At 42.6% G+C, this 15136-nt stretch overlaps 1 protein-coding gene across 3 annotated transcripts in view; it reads left to right on the forward strand.

The window, feature by feature from the left end:
* Positions 1–15136, forward strand: part of LOC124055354 (receptor tyrosine-protein kinase erbB-4-like) — a 203252-nt gene that overhangs the window by 101856 nt on the left and 86260 nt on the right. For all 3 annotated transcript variants that reach the window (XM_046382110.1, XM_046382109.1, XM_046382111.1), the window contains exon 2: positions 4330–4481. In XM_046382110.1, coding sequence (XP_046238066.1) covers positions 4330–4481 — 152 coding nt within the window. The remainder of the gene's footprint in view (positions 1–4329; positions 4482–15136) is intronic.

The following is a 15136-nucleotide window of genomic DNA, read 5'->3' on the forward strand; positions in this document are numbered from 1 at the left end:
CTGACACCCCCCATCCACACACACATATACACACACACACACACACACACACACACACTTTCTTTCTCTCTCTCTTTCCCCCTCTCTCACACTCACACACAGACACACGCACTTTCCCCTGGCACATCCAGTTCCCTTGCACGTCATCACTCTGCACTTTATAAAAATGCACTGCCATCTGCAAATGTTTACCTCCACCATTGTATATACAGATGTATGTATATGTATACTATGTATACGGATTTTTTGCATCTCACTATTTATCGTTTTTTATTCTCTTTTCTTGTGTACGTCTGCTGCACCAGATGCCAAAACAAATTCCTCGTAGCTGGAACCTACCTGGCAATAAAAGTTTTTCTGATTCTGAATCTGATTCTGTAAAGAGGAAATGCAGTTGCAGTTTTGGCATCTCTGTGTAGCTCACCATGATCTTTCTCTAACCTTAAACCAAGCCATTTTTGTACCTGACCAATCTTGAGGCGTTGTGGAGGTGGATTAGATGTCCACGTGCTCATATTTTTATAGTCATAGGCTGATCTAGATGAGGAAATGATCACATGAGTCACTTAGGGGGTTTTGAGGAAAAAATCAACCTTTAACAGCTCAGTTGGAGATTTTGGTGTGTTGTGTTACTATCAGCTAATGTAGCTGCAAGCTGCAGAGGCCTGGAAGGCTCACTTCTTTCTAACTTCAGTTTTCATCCCCAACTGGCCCTGACTCAAGTGACATCGCTTGACTTTGAGCAGCTCCCTCTAGAGCCACAAAAGGCTTAGTGCAACTGCGTTTACATATGCGGCAGTACACCAGTAAACGCAGACTCTGATATGAAAATCGGGTAGTGGCAGCCCTTTTGCTTTTGTTTTTTGTCCCGCTTGTCCCGCTCGCTTTGTCCCCACAAAGAGAAAACTGTTGAGATATTCTGCCTATTGTCCTGACTGGCAGATATCAGCTCACCCACCCCCACCCTACACACACTCACACACACATACGCACCTGAGCTGTCAAGTGGACATGGCCTCGTGTCACCCGATGCATTAACAGGGAAAAAGGCAACAGCTCAATACTTACATTGTCTGCCGCTGAGCCTGAGAGAAAGAAGAATGGAGGGAGCAAGGCAGAGGGGACAGATATAGAGAAATAATGGCTGAGGGCAGAGAAAAAGAAATTAGGAAAAGAGAGAGAGAGGAAGAGGTGGAGCAGATGGATCCAGACACTTTCGAAATGAGCCCAGAGAAAAGAGCATTTACAGTAGAGCATGTCGATATGAATGCTAATGCTCTCGGATGTCATTTCCACTCTCACAAATACAAGATTGTGTCTCTCTTTCGTTCTCCCTCTCCCCCTCCCTCCCTCTCTTTTTCAATTCTATTTTCTTTGCCCGGTTTTACCTTGCTTACTCACCCTGAATGAGTGCCATTTATCTGTGTGCGTGTTTGTGCGTGTGTACTGTTGACAATATTGGCTTTCAAGAGTTGCCCCCCCCCCCCCCCCACACACACACACACTTTTCACCTCTACCCTCTGATCTTTCATCAACACACACAGACATAAACCCTCGCACACAACTGTGAGTAGGTTTCAATAACAGATTATTACAGATGCCCGCTAACCTTTCATCCACACTCACACACACACACACACACAGAGGCGTGTGTTTATTGATCCGACCAATTTTAAACCCCCACACCAGGCTTCCTTTGAGTTTGTAGCTGCTCTTAAATCATTTCATCTAATAACTCATCTGTGTGCGCGTGTGGTCAGCAAATCTCATTTATCACCATAGCTCAGGTCCCCTCACTGTCATTCTGCCCCACACAGCCCCTGTACCCACCGCAATATGGAGGATCACAGAGGAGAGGAAGTGTGCTCATCTTTGCAGAGCCAACGATCCATAAAGCAATATGGGAGTTTATGAGCACTCAATGTTGTTCAATATAGGGGCAAGTTCAACTATGCAGTAGTCCATTGGGGTTTTTTTTCCATCTTTTTGTTCTCTCTTTCTGATGTTCTTGTAGTTTGGATGAGGACAGTGCGAACTTTGGCTTCTGGAAAGTGCACAGGAGGCATATTGAAAGGATGTAACAAAAGTTGAGCTGCAAGTGGAAGATGCTGACTGACTCCTAAGGGGTGACTGCTTCCTTAGCCTCAAAATAAGAATCTAAAGTTGAGTGTACAGAACTGGACACAATTTAACAACAACCCTAATCAGCATTTTCTAAACTGCCCTTGTGATTTTATGTAATATTTGGTGATCCAAAGCATTCAGAGAAATGTTGCCTTAGTGAAATCAGTGTTAGTTTTTGGTAGGAAGAAGAAGGGAAACCCAGTATTCTTCTCAAATGATACACATTTGTGTTGTATCTTAAAATGAGTCGAGCATGGAATAATAATATTCCACCAACTGCAGTTGTTGGCATAAAGGAAATTTACATTTAAAAGTGAGATCTTTTCAAAGTTGGACCGTGGACAAACTTTAATGAGCAGTTTGTTTACATCGAGCCAAACTCCATTCCAGTGCCTACCACACACACACACACACACACACACACACACGAACATGCACACACAAACCTCCAGCCACGCCTGTGGTAATGTGGTGATGGTGCCAGCTGATCGGACCAGATGGTAAGCTGACTGACTGGTGGAAAAGGCTGGAAAGGAAGGAAAGAGCACTTGATGAGTGGAAATAGTAGGAGCTAATTACAGTGGTAGCCCGTCCGTTCGTCCATGTCGGGCATTTATCATTAGTGTTGCAGAAAAACACAGTAATTTACAGAATTTGTGTGTTTTACTTATTTGCTTGTTGTGGGGGGGTTTGTCATTTCAAGATCAAGACATAAACAAACATTTCCCAAGATCAGGGGGTTCAATTTACCCTCTTCACCCCTCTCCTGTTACTGTTGCAGTTTTCTGCTGTGGGACATTCGTTATCTCTATTCGTTACCTTGGCTTTTGTGCAATTTTCAAGTTTATTTTAACACTTAGGAAGAATAACTTTTCTGAAATTTTGTTATTTTTCTCAATGTAGAACAACATTAGTACCTATTTTCTGAGCTTTCAGTGCCCAAAATGGCAAGCAGAGCTCAGTATACACGTGTTTTAATTGTAAGTGCCAGTGTCATGAGCGTTTATTGGCAGAAGGAGGTTTTCCAGACTGAGAGGAAGGTGCCTGTGATTTTGTGGTTCAGCGCTTTCATTGTTTTTGTGTGCGCGCTTGCTCAAATTGAGCACTTTCTAATTGCCTGGCCTTCCCACGCACCAATAGAGCTGTTTCCACTCACTATAATACCTTCAAAGTCTTGTAATCTCATCGGCCGAGTAAAGTCTCCAAATGAAGCCTTCTGTAAAGGTCAACCAATGCAATTTGAATATCTTTGATTAAACGGTGTGCCGGTGCCGGCCTCAGACTGTAGGTCACTGCCTCGGAGAAATGATATCCGCCCCTCTCACCCCACTTGTCCCTTCCCAAGTCTCATGGCTTCTTTATTGCCGAGGGTCACGTCTGTCTCACTTTGTGCTCTCTCTCTCTCTCTTTTTTTTTTTTTTTAGCAATTTAAGTAATCTCTCGACCCCTTCTTCCTCTGCCACTATTCCCTCTGTTCTTCAATCCATTTATTTCTTTGTCTGCATCTCAGATTCACACAATGCAAAGTTCTGGCCCTGAAGTCCCCCATCCTGAATGTTTCTCCTTCTGTCTGTTCTGCCCTCTTTCTCTGATCCTCCACTCATTATCTCACTTATTCCAACATTTTTCGGACACTGTGTTATACAGCAGTCATTGAACCATGCATCTGCAGTCTGACATGCTAGTTAGACCCTCAGTAAGTGCAGTCAAAGAATCAGATTTTTTTCTGGTAAAATAACTCTGGGGAACAGAGATGGATTATATTTGACATCAGTTTTACCAGTGAAAAAGTTAACTTAGCAGGTTGGATGACCTTTAAGTATTAAGCAGCTGCACTGGTAGCCTACTGTGTGGGATCAGATTAGCCTATCTGAGGGTAGTGGTCATGAATGGCTGAAAAACATCACTTATATTATTTTTATTTTTATGCTTTCAAAGTGCGCACAATGAATCTTAATTCCATCATCATTCTGAAAATCAGTTGTTCTTTGGCTCTGCCCATTGAACTTGAAGCTCGACTTGGTTGTGTCATCATTTTTTAACGTGATACCCTCCTCAAGTCTACAATCGGAATCAGAATCAGAATTCTTTATTTGTCACATGTGGATGTGCATCCACAGTGAAATGAAAATCAAGAAAAAAAATGAAAAACAAGTGGTCTCAAAAATGACTGAAAGTTTTTTTTTTCCTGTCGCCTCCTCTAGTTTGTCCCGGCACAGAGAACAAGCTGAGCACTCTGTCTGACCTGGACCAGCAGTACCGCACACTGAAGAAGCTCTACGAGAACTGCGAAGTTGTCATGGGCAATCTGGAGATTACCAGCATCGATCGAAACCGCAACCTCTCCTTCCTCAAGGTACGAACATAGAACCAACTCGCTTAAAATCAAGTACTCTATTTCAGCACAAGGGATAGTGACACAGAAGAGCTGGATTGCTTCAGGACCATGGATAGTGACTTAGAGAGAGACTAAATGGCTTCAGGACCACAGATAGTGACGCATAGAGAGAAACATTACTGGAAGTATTTCAGCATCTTGGATACTTATGTGCAGGTTTGGAGGTTCAGGACCATGGACAGAGACCGAATGATGTCAGGAGGTTTCAGCTGAAGTTGCTGGCTTTGAACCCTTTTTTTTGTAACTCTGCACAGAGCCCCGCTGATTCTCAGATGGTGACCAGCTTCCTAGCTTGCAACATATAAAGTGTAGAGATAGATAAATTTAGATATTTAGGTTTAGATTTAGATTTATCTATCTAGAGATTAGATAAATTGTTCATAAATTGTCATTGTCTCGTTTAATTCTTTCTTTTTAGCTGTCTCTTATCTGGAGGGTGATACAATATGTAACCAGACATGAGTTCAGCATCTTACTCACCTGGAGAGAGCTCATGGATATTAATTGAAGCCCTTTGCCAGTACAATACAGCTCTATACAGTAGAGCTCATGATAAGAGGTACTGATAAGAATTACTATGTAAGAAATGCCTGTGAGACACTGCAGGCAAATGAGCAGTACTCTGAATGTGAAGTGCCATCGCTAGTCCTTCAGAACACAGTACTCTCTAGGCTCAGGCTACTGTATGTGTGTTTCTGTGTGTGTGTGTATTTTGTCTCTGGGACTGTGAATAAAAATTCACTTGTGCTCTTGCATGTGCATATGTTGTGTGTGTCACCGGGTGCCATCACTCCCCCCTGCTGTTTAATGAAGTGAGGTGTAGTCTAATTACTGGGCCTGCGCTGTCAAATGAATACCATAAACAGTCCCATTAGAGCCAGCATCATTAGGGGAACAATTAGGCATCTGGAGAATTGTTAAGTGGATGTTGGGGGGGTCAGGATTCAGAGGTTATGTGGTTGCCACGGTAACTATGTAGCTATCACACCTTTGGTCACAAGAAATCGCGTCCTAATAGTGCTATATTTGATGTTGCACTTTCATGGACAAAGCCTTTCATTTTTGGTGATTTTTTTCTAAAAAAATGTATTTAGATAATTACATGTTAGCTCTGGTTGTCAATCAAAAGCAAGACTTAAAATTAAATTTGAAGTTGTGTTTTTCACCGCAAACCATAAAAATGTACAGCTTTGACATTTCCTTGTCTGCTTGCTTTTAATTCTTCCTGGTAGTTTTGGCTATTGCATTATCTGCAATCTACTTACCGATACGCTGCACGTGTTGCTCATACGTTCAGAGCTGCAGGCAGGCTGGCGATGTCTATGGAGAACTGATGCACTTGCAGAGTTCTTTTTAAGAACAGCAGTCTGGGAGGTACAAACACTGCAAATGGACAAATGGATGGACAGAGTGTGGATGGAGAGAAGGAGTTGGGTTAGTGAAAGGAGTGAGAGAAGAGCTCGAGGGGTGTCGCTTTTATGGCGGGCAAAAACAGCTGCTGTACTAAAATTACAGTGCTCAGCTACCGTGCTACAGGGGTGTGTGTGTTTGTGCATGTATCTGTGTGGAGAAAGCAGCAATAGGAGGCAAAACAGGGCAGAAATGGAGGAGGAGGGAGGAAGAGGGTGAGGGCAGGGACAGACAGGACAACTTGCTGATTTTTGCCTGGTGAGATGCTGACAGTTAGATGGATGAGATGGCTCTGCAGCCTCCGCAGGTCCAGTTTTCTTCCAAACCACATGTCTCTGATTTTCCTTTAGTCTCTGTTTTCCATTCAGCGTGAGTGCAAGAGAACCAGAAATGTGATGAAGTTAGTTTTAGAGCCCAGACTGTATCAAAATCTGGGTCAGTTTGCTTTCACATATATCTTAGTGTTTGTTTTGCCCAGCTTGCAGGCCCACATGGGTGGAGCTTACTCCATTAGGTCACCATAAAGCTCAACTAAAGATTACTTTATTGTGATGAGATACATTTTAGGCCTGTTAAACTGCCGTGTTTGTCTCTCACCTGATGCCCACAGCAACTCAGTGAGTTCTGGCTGAGTACAATGTACAAAGTACAATGTACAATACAATGTACAAAGTACATTAATCACTCCACCACACCCAAATTTTTCCTGCCTGTCTGGTGGGGGAATCAAACCAGTGACCCTCCGATCACAAGCCGCTTCTCCAACCTCTAGGCCACGGCTGCCACAGCTGTATGTCATTCAGTGATCATTTAGAGTAGATTCATAAATTTTGCAAGCTTATAAAAGTTTTTAGCAGCTCACCAATCTTTCATCAGTGTATGGACAACTTTAAAGACTATAAGTACAATGCAGTCATGAACTGTCATTAATCATCTTGGTAAAATTGGCTCATGAAATTTGTGTTCTTAGGAAAGAAAAACTCATTAAACCTGTTTAGGGTTCCTCAGCAAGTTGGAGTTAAATTGTTTTTTTAAGACAGGCACAGGTGTATGAAGAGCATCGCCACGCTGCCGCCTGGCATACTCCCCCCCCGTCTGGTTTGCTGGCCGGCTCTCCTGGCCACTGTCTATCTGTCACTCACAATGACCCATTTTCCCAGAAGTGAAGGAGGGAGCCGTTCCAAGTGGCCCACAGTGGCCCACAACCAGCTAATGATGTCACCTAAGCTGAAGGACTCTTCATTAAAGCTGGATCAATCTGGCTGGCCCGCAACACCAAACACAGGGAGAGATGCCAGGGCTGCAGCTGAGAGCGGAGACACGTAACGCCAGATAGAGACATATGCATGTCCGTGTGCGTGTGTGTGTGTTTTACATTTCCAAACTTCCACCCAGAGGACTGAGTTTGTCACTAGCTCACTAGCTACAAAGACTCATGCTCGCACACACTCACAGGCTTCGACATTAAAGAGAGATGAATGACACGGTCACTGAGGTGTCTGCTCCATGTCGACATGCAGAGAGAGACACTCTTTACAGAGCTTATCTCTGGCAAACACAGCCAAGAGACACAGTGAGAAAATGAGAGAGACACAGTTTTTAAGAAGCACCCATTTCCAAACTCTCCATATTTTTTTAAAAAAAAAGAAAAAAAGAGGAGTAACGTGGTGCCACAAGTTCAGCACAGCACAGCGAGGCAACAGAGGAGACAATAAATAAAAAGAGATGAGAGAGGAGAAAAAAGAGACTCCTCACACCAAAGGCTTCCCATTTTCCTTGGGCTGTATTTCAGCTGCAAATGAAAGCGCTCAGTGATTCTGCTGCTCAGCTATTCTCAAAGCGTACATCCTCCGACATCTATTGGGGAGGCACACGTTCTATGCTCTGCTGCCACATAAGCTCAGCAAACTATCAGTGTGTGTGTGTGTGTGTGTGTGTGTGTGTGTGCTCTTTGCATTTACTTGTTGCCTGCTGTGTGGATGTGATATTCACTGAGAGTTAAAATGAGGTTATGTGGTACGCTTCCAGGGGGTAAAGGTTGCTTATCACATTATGACTAACTTTAATCCTCAGTCGTTTTGAGTCATGATTTCGTCAGCCACAACTTGCACTTTTTCGTTCCTTTTTTGTGTCCTTGCTCTAACCTGCGGAGATCAGTGTGCTAGTCAGAGATTACTGCTTCTCCATGTGTCATTATTCAGCATTCATTCGATCACTCTTCTCTCTCTCTGACGGTGTGACTCTGTGCTATTAATCTACTGTGAGGCTGTAGTTCAGACTCCATCCTATCACTCTTGTTTCACAGTGTACGTCCTTCAGCAAGGTTTGCCATCTACCCGCCATTCACTTATGATACACAATATGGCCACATACTATTGTGTACTTTTGGTCTGGGAAGGCTTTTTATGGATTTTGGCTCCTCAGCTGCAAGTAACAGAAATCTTAAACTGTATTTGCAATAGCAAGTGAAGAACATCAGCATCAATGAAGAGGTAAGGTTTTAGTTTAGATTTGAGCACGGTCACATTTACCCAGTGTCATCCAGAGGTTTGTTCCAAGTGTGTGTAGTGATAAGATCTAAGGGTTGCAGACAGTTCGTAACCCAGTAACAGCGATTTATAGTACTTGGGTAGAGGTGACAAAACCTGGGGTAGTCTGTTTGAGATCTACTATAAGGTTTTCAGGTCCAGTCATGGTTTTCCAAGTTGACCTTGACAGGCCTGCACTGACCTCATCCCCATCCAACACCATTCGGATGATTTGGATGTGTGCAAAGCCTCGTGAGCCATCATGTCACCTCGCTCATCCTCTTGCAGCTGAATGGAAGCAAATCCCTGAAGCCAGGATGTAAAATCTGTTGGGAAGTCTTCCCAGAAGAGCTGAGTCTGTTGGTTTGGACCCTTGGTTTGGGATGAAATGTTCCGCACTCACACACAGACGCAGCCTGATGTCCCTGAGGTGGACTGACTTTTTTGGGCTCTGAGCTGTAGACCTTTTGAGTGATAACAAGATAAGAGCTCTCCAATCGCAGCGAGAGATGTTATTTACATGGAGAGACAGAGAGAGGAAGAGGACAAGGCCAGCGAGGAGGTCAAGTGCTCCTCTCTTTCACTCCCTGTCCCTGCTCTCTACAGATGTTTCACACTATTGTGCTTCACGCAGCACAGCGCTGTCATGGTGCCTCTTCACCAAATAATGACACCCTGATCCCCGAGTGGCGGTTGGAGAGGGCGTGCGCTAGCCGGGTGAATCGTGCAGTTTCATTAGCCTCTGAACCAGCTGAGGAGCTTACAAAAGGTTGGGACTGTCGCCTGGAACTGGAGGCTGTTAGCGCCTCACAGGCTCCTTGCAGCGTCTGTGTAATTACAGCTCATAACGCTGGGAAAATTAGCACCCTGCTCGTGCCAGCCAGCACCCTGCCAGATCACGGTGGCACAGCCCTGTTGTAGCTTATAGCCTGTTAATAGTGGGGTAATGGAGAAGTCCAAAGAAAAATCTTAAATTTTACTCTTTGTTTTGCTTGATTGTATTTTTCTCCTCTTTTTCTCTCACAAGAGTGTGGCTGTTTGCTGCAGCTGGGCAAGCTGTTGGAGGTGGAAAAGCTCAAGCCGGAAAACATTTTTACTCCATTCCGTTAAAAACCAAAATTAAAAGGAGAAAGAAAGCTGCCAATTTTACACGTGTTGTTTGATATTTTACCTAAATTCATGCGACACATAAAAATGAGCTCACATGTGCATCAAAGCTACACAGTAAAAAGACCATCGTCTTCCATCTGTGCTGCTGCTTAGACTGAATGAACTCATCATCTCCGCTTTGTTGCTGCTGGTGCAGCTGTGTCACATGAGCGTGGAGGTGCATCGCCTGGATGATCATTGAGATGTTTTTGTTTTGTTTTTTTAGGATCCTGCTTTGAAACAATGAGTGTGACTTTCCAAATTGCCTGATGTTTGCTGTGGGGGAAAATGTGTCAGAGGTGGCAGCACAGACAAATGCAACAACTGTTAGAGTGAAGGTGTTAATAAACAGCAGTAAAATACCTGGTGACAACTTAACTGCAGCTCAACATAATAATCAGTTTCTTATCTTTTGAACTAAATCCTGCTCGAAGACATTTAAAGAAAGCAAAGTTTTGCTGAAGCTTGGTTCATCTTTAACCCTTTTTGTACTGTCGAGACACCTTAATTTTAAGGTTGTACAATCTGCTGTGCACTGTGATTGAATGGGTTTATTAAAGTATTTGAGTACAATTGTAACTCCTCCTGTGGGCACCCAGGGATAAGGCCACAGATAATAATTATTATCATTATTAATTAATCTTTCCAGCATTTTCACTATAAGTCGATTTATTGTTTAGTGCATAAAATAACAACAACAAAAAAAGACCTTCAAATGGCCTCTTTTGTCAAATCTAAAGTCCAATATTGAATTATAAACACTTAAACCTGCTTACAATTACTGTACAGCCCTTGAAGTGGAGCCCTTAAAGAGTAATTTACTATGCAAAGGTCTTAGCAGTTACAGGAAAGAATTTGAAATCGATGAGGTTTGAGATTTCCTCCATAAAAACTGAGGCACACTTTAAATTTTGCATGCATGCACGTTGTTTACAGACTGCCCGTTTGGGCTGCCACTGTTGAACCCGACACCTGTGGGATTTGCAGCCCTACGGTTTAGATGTGTTCTTCTGGGGGGGGTTGGTAGGTGGTACGACTGACACTCCTGCTCCTGCTCATTACTGGGCTCCTGGCTGAACAGCCTGCAGCATTTGGAGAGCTGTTGTTTCAATACAGAGAGAGAGGAAGAGAGAGAGAGAGGTGCACAGGGTAACAGATGCACGCACACACATATTCATACAGCAGATATTATGGAAACATATGCATGTACACACAAACACTCACATTAAACATGCTTGCACACAACTCGCCATTGTGCTTGGGATCCTATTGTGCTCCTCACCTATTCATGTCTGCATATGTGTATGTGTGTGTGTTTGTGTGTGTGTGGTCGGCTGCATGCCTGCTGTTTTGTCGGCCTGATCAAAGCAGACACGGTGCGGAGTAGAGGTCTCAGAGGTGAAATTAAAGTCTTGCTGCCTCCACGCCGTGAAGGGGGGAAAGTGATTACCGTTAAATTAAAAGGTACGACCATAAAAGTGTGCCACGACCGAACCCTCGCAATTCATCAAAATGATCCCACGGCGCGTCTTTTGCTTATCAAATTGTAAAATATTGTCCATGACACCGGCGTAACAGGGGCGTAATTAATGCACTAAATCAATTCCGAATCACTCTGCACAGAGTGGCCCTGCTGGGATGCCGTCATTATCGCAAATTATGGTGGCAGATGCATGGGGCCGAGAGGAAATGGATAAAGCTCTAGTGGTGTGTCCCCCCACCGCTCCCACCCCTCCTTGGCAACCAATCCTGTTCGTCTCACTCTCTCTGACTCACCGAGTGTCATACAGTGTGGCTTTTCTGTTCACTCACACCTGTGATATCTTACTACCAGGTGCAAGTGGTTTTATTAGTGAGGACTGTTTTAAAAATTCATGTCCCGAAATCATCCCTGAGCTGCAGCTGACGTGTAGGTTTTAATGACAATGATACGCACGTATTCATCTTCAAAGAAGCAACTCGGAGAGATGAATGTATTAATAGCTTGATTTTCTTTCTTTTCTCTTATGATGAATGGCATGAGATTCAGCACACAATCATCATTAAAATACAACAGTTTCACCGCCTTAAAGAGGTTATTTACTCCCACACAGCTGAAACACTTCCGTCATTAAGTGCAGTTGTGGATGTTGGAATGTCACCATACATACTGCATAGTACAGAGAAGGTTTTTAAACTCAGTGTTTCTCATCTGAAACACTCTTCTGTGGCTGTGTACAGTGAAAACAGTAGTTCTAATTTTTGGCCTGAAATATTTTGCCAGAAAGTTCTTTTTTTTTCATTATATTGTGTTTTTTGTTTGTACTTCATCTGAAATCCCCAAAAAACTTCTGTCAACTGTGGTTTCCAGTGTCTGGATCTTCTTTTTTAAGCTAAAATGTACAGTTTTTAAAGAACCTGATAAAATTAAATTATTCACAACTTCTGATGAAGATAGTTTGACACAATCATCATCTAGTTGTCAGGATAGTTTTGGTTTTCACATACTAAAAGTTTTCTCATGCAGGTTGGCCATAACTTCGGGTGAATTAGGGCGACCAGCAGGAAAACCCAAACAATCTTGTTTAATTTTATTTCCTCTGGCACCACCTGCAAAGTTGGGAAATGCTGAGAGTAGTAATAGCAGCCTTATCCTTCTGCAGGGGGAAAAGTGAAGCCGACCCGAGAACACTGCGAAGCACAAATAAATAATTGACTTTGTCTTGTTCCGGTCTTGTCTCGACCAACTTCCAATGAACTCTCTGAAATCTTCACATCTTAGCTGCTAACATATGAATAGTTACATTATGACACAGTCCACAGGCTGAGCAATTTCGTGTCTAGCTGTGTTCAGCAGCACTTGTGAAACGTGAGCTGAGATCATATGCCTTTTTTGAAGGCAGGGCGTCATAGCTGCGGGATGTATTATGTATGCACATTGCATTTTTATGACATTTCCTAAAGATTCTGTGACTCGCAATCATTTATAAGTATTTTTTTTTTCTTTTTGCATGTGGATATTCCATGCATTTTACCCAACAGAAACTGAATTTCTCAATTCTATGGAGTTCATTAAAGTGGAGTGTTTGCATATGAACTCCAAGTTCCACATTTTGTGTATGCAAAAGACTCGTTGTTTGATAGTCTCACATTGTCACACATTTTTATTATTCCTGGGGTAATGATACAGGCACAAGATGCAAAGAGGAAGGGAGGTAGCTGGAAGTGGAAAATGAGATTTGCAGACAAAAAAAAGTCATAGGAGAAAAAAAATATTAGTATTGGGGCTGATTTTATTCACAGCTCCCTCACCTACAGCATTTCATCTCCAAGGTTTCTCCACAAACTTTTTTCTCGAAATCCAGCAGTGCTGAGTGTTAACGCTCTCCTTTTTAAGTCCTACAGGACCACACTCTGCCTGACCAGAAGTTAAGTTAGAACAGAAAGCAGGACAAGGTCAGAGTTATTGGTTTTATCCTTCTAAAAACTATATAATAAACCACTCATAGGAGCAAAGCCACAAATAAGTCGATTGCAAAAGACTTTTATCAGTCAGCATAATTGCAAGTTCAGTGTCTGTTCTGTGTGTTGGCATATTTCACAGGTGGGACATGTTTGCGTACATACCAGGTGGTGTTTGAACACCACTCAAGTGCTAATAACCCTGAATGTGTGCACCAGGACAGACCCAGTGTGTTACCAGTGGTGTCATACCTTAATACCAGACTGCTTGGCTCCATTACAACTTCTATTTCAGCTTGGTATTGTGTAGCTACTGAAGTTTGTCCCAGTGCAATCAATGATCCTGCCTCTTAGAACACCCGAGCTTTCCCATGGACCCCTTTCAGATACTAAAAACGCATTGTAGTGTCGGATTAAATTTGGAACGTGTGTACATTTTTTTTTCTCCTGATGCCTTTGTAATATCTGCTGGGAAAATATCCCCAGCATTATGCTGCGTCTGCTATGCTGCATGGACGGAACAGAGTGCATTTCTCTGTGACGGTTACTCTGTATATGAGTGTCTACAATATGTATGCATCATGTGATTCTGTGACTTTTTTCATGCTGTAATGGTTAAGAGTTTGAATATTATTTGCTCATTGTTTTATTTCCCTGCTTTCACGCTGTTGTCTTTCACCAGAAGTCCATACTTTTGTGTCGGGAGGCTGAAACTGTTCTAAAACGTAGTCGAGCTGAAGGTTTTGTAGCAATCAGATGACTGCAGTCAGTAAGATGACAAAGTTTGTCACAAATGTCCCAAAATCAGATTTGAGGGTTGAGAGTTTAGCCATACTAGCAGCGTTGCTTTCGGGAGGACAATATTGACCACTTGCCAACATTGTAGTCCAGACTGAAATATCTTAACTTCCAATGTCATGTTGGAAGCCATGATGTCCTGTATAGAAATTATACCCGCTAAACACAGCATCCCAGAGGCAAGCAAGGTGTAGACTGAAGACTCTTGTTCTTTATTTTTGATTAATGCTCCTCGATTGGACCTCACAGGTTAATTATGTCAGCTCGGCAAAGCAATGTAACAGCATAAGAGACAAGACAAAAGCAGCAAATAACTGCCTGCTAAAAATCACTCCAAACAACTCCACAGATCTGCTAACACCATCCACAGTCACTCACAGGGCAGCACATTCCCAAGCTGGTTGGAGTGTGAATGTAGCTTTCTGTTCCCTCACATTTCTTCATCTTTGTGCTGCTGTTAGACTGTCATGAAATGATTGAAATTTTGTTAGTTTGACTGTCAAGTTCGTTCTGTTTATTGTAGCTTTGTGCTGTGTACATATTCTTGAGAATAAAATATGCAGATAGACAGTCCAGTCTTATATTCTCCAATTTACGTCTCAGGAGTTTTTTCCATACTGGCTAAAAATGAATTCCACGCATTTCCATCCTGCATGGTAATCCACTCTGCTTGCTGATGGCTGTAGCCTGGCTCATCCCACAGCCTGAAAAGTGTGCCTCTTTGTTTCAGGTAAAAAAAAAAAAAATCTCATCATAAAGTTAAAAATATTCTTGTATGGAGACTGTCACAGATTTGTGCAGTTTCATTTCATTTTGTCGCAGGGCAGGTTTTCCTCTCTATAGTGCTCCTGATCCAGCTGGGATTGCATCCAAAACCCACGGAGGTGAACAGAACAGACAACTGCAGGCACTTATCGCTCTGATCATAAATATGCAATTTTAGAGAGAAGCCAAAGCAAGCTTTAGAAGAATATCATTTCATCTATATTGTTCAATAAGGTACAAAAAAGTAGGAGGCTGAGTTGCTGGGGTGAGTTGGAACAGGAATCATAGAGATGAAGGAGCAGATCATTGAAAACACAACAACTGATGTGAGTGTTTTCTGATCTGACATCTCTGTGGTTAATACTTGTTTGGTTAGGTTTATGAAACTGAAACTACTTCAGTATCACAGTATCACTGACTCTGATACTTTAACAATAAACTTTTGGACATTTCCTTTTCCTATTTATTCATAGTCCTTAAAATCATTTAAAGGTATTCTCTCCTTTGCCTTCCTTTTATCAA

The sequence above is a fragment of the Scatophagus argus genome, chromosome 24, assembly GCF_020382885.2.
Source record: "Scatophagus argus isolate fScaArg1 chromosome 24, fScaArg1.pri, whole genome shotgun sequence".
Taxonomy (NCBI): Eukaryota; Metazoa; Chordata; class Actinopteri; family Scatophagidae; genus Scatophagus; species Scatophagus argus.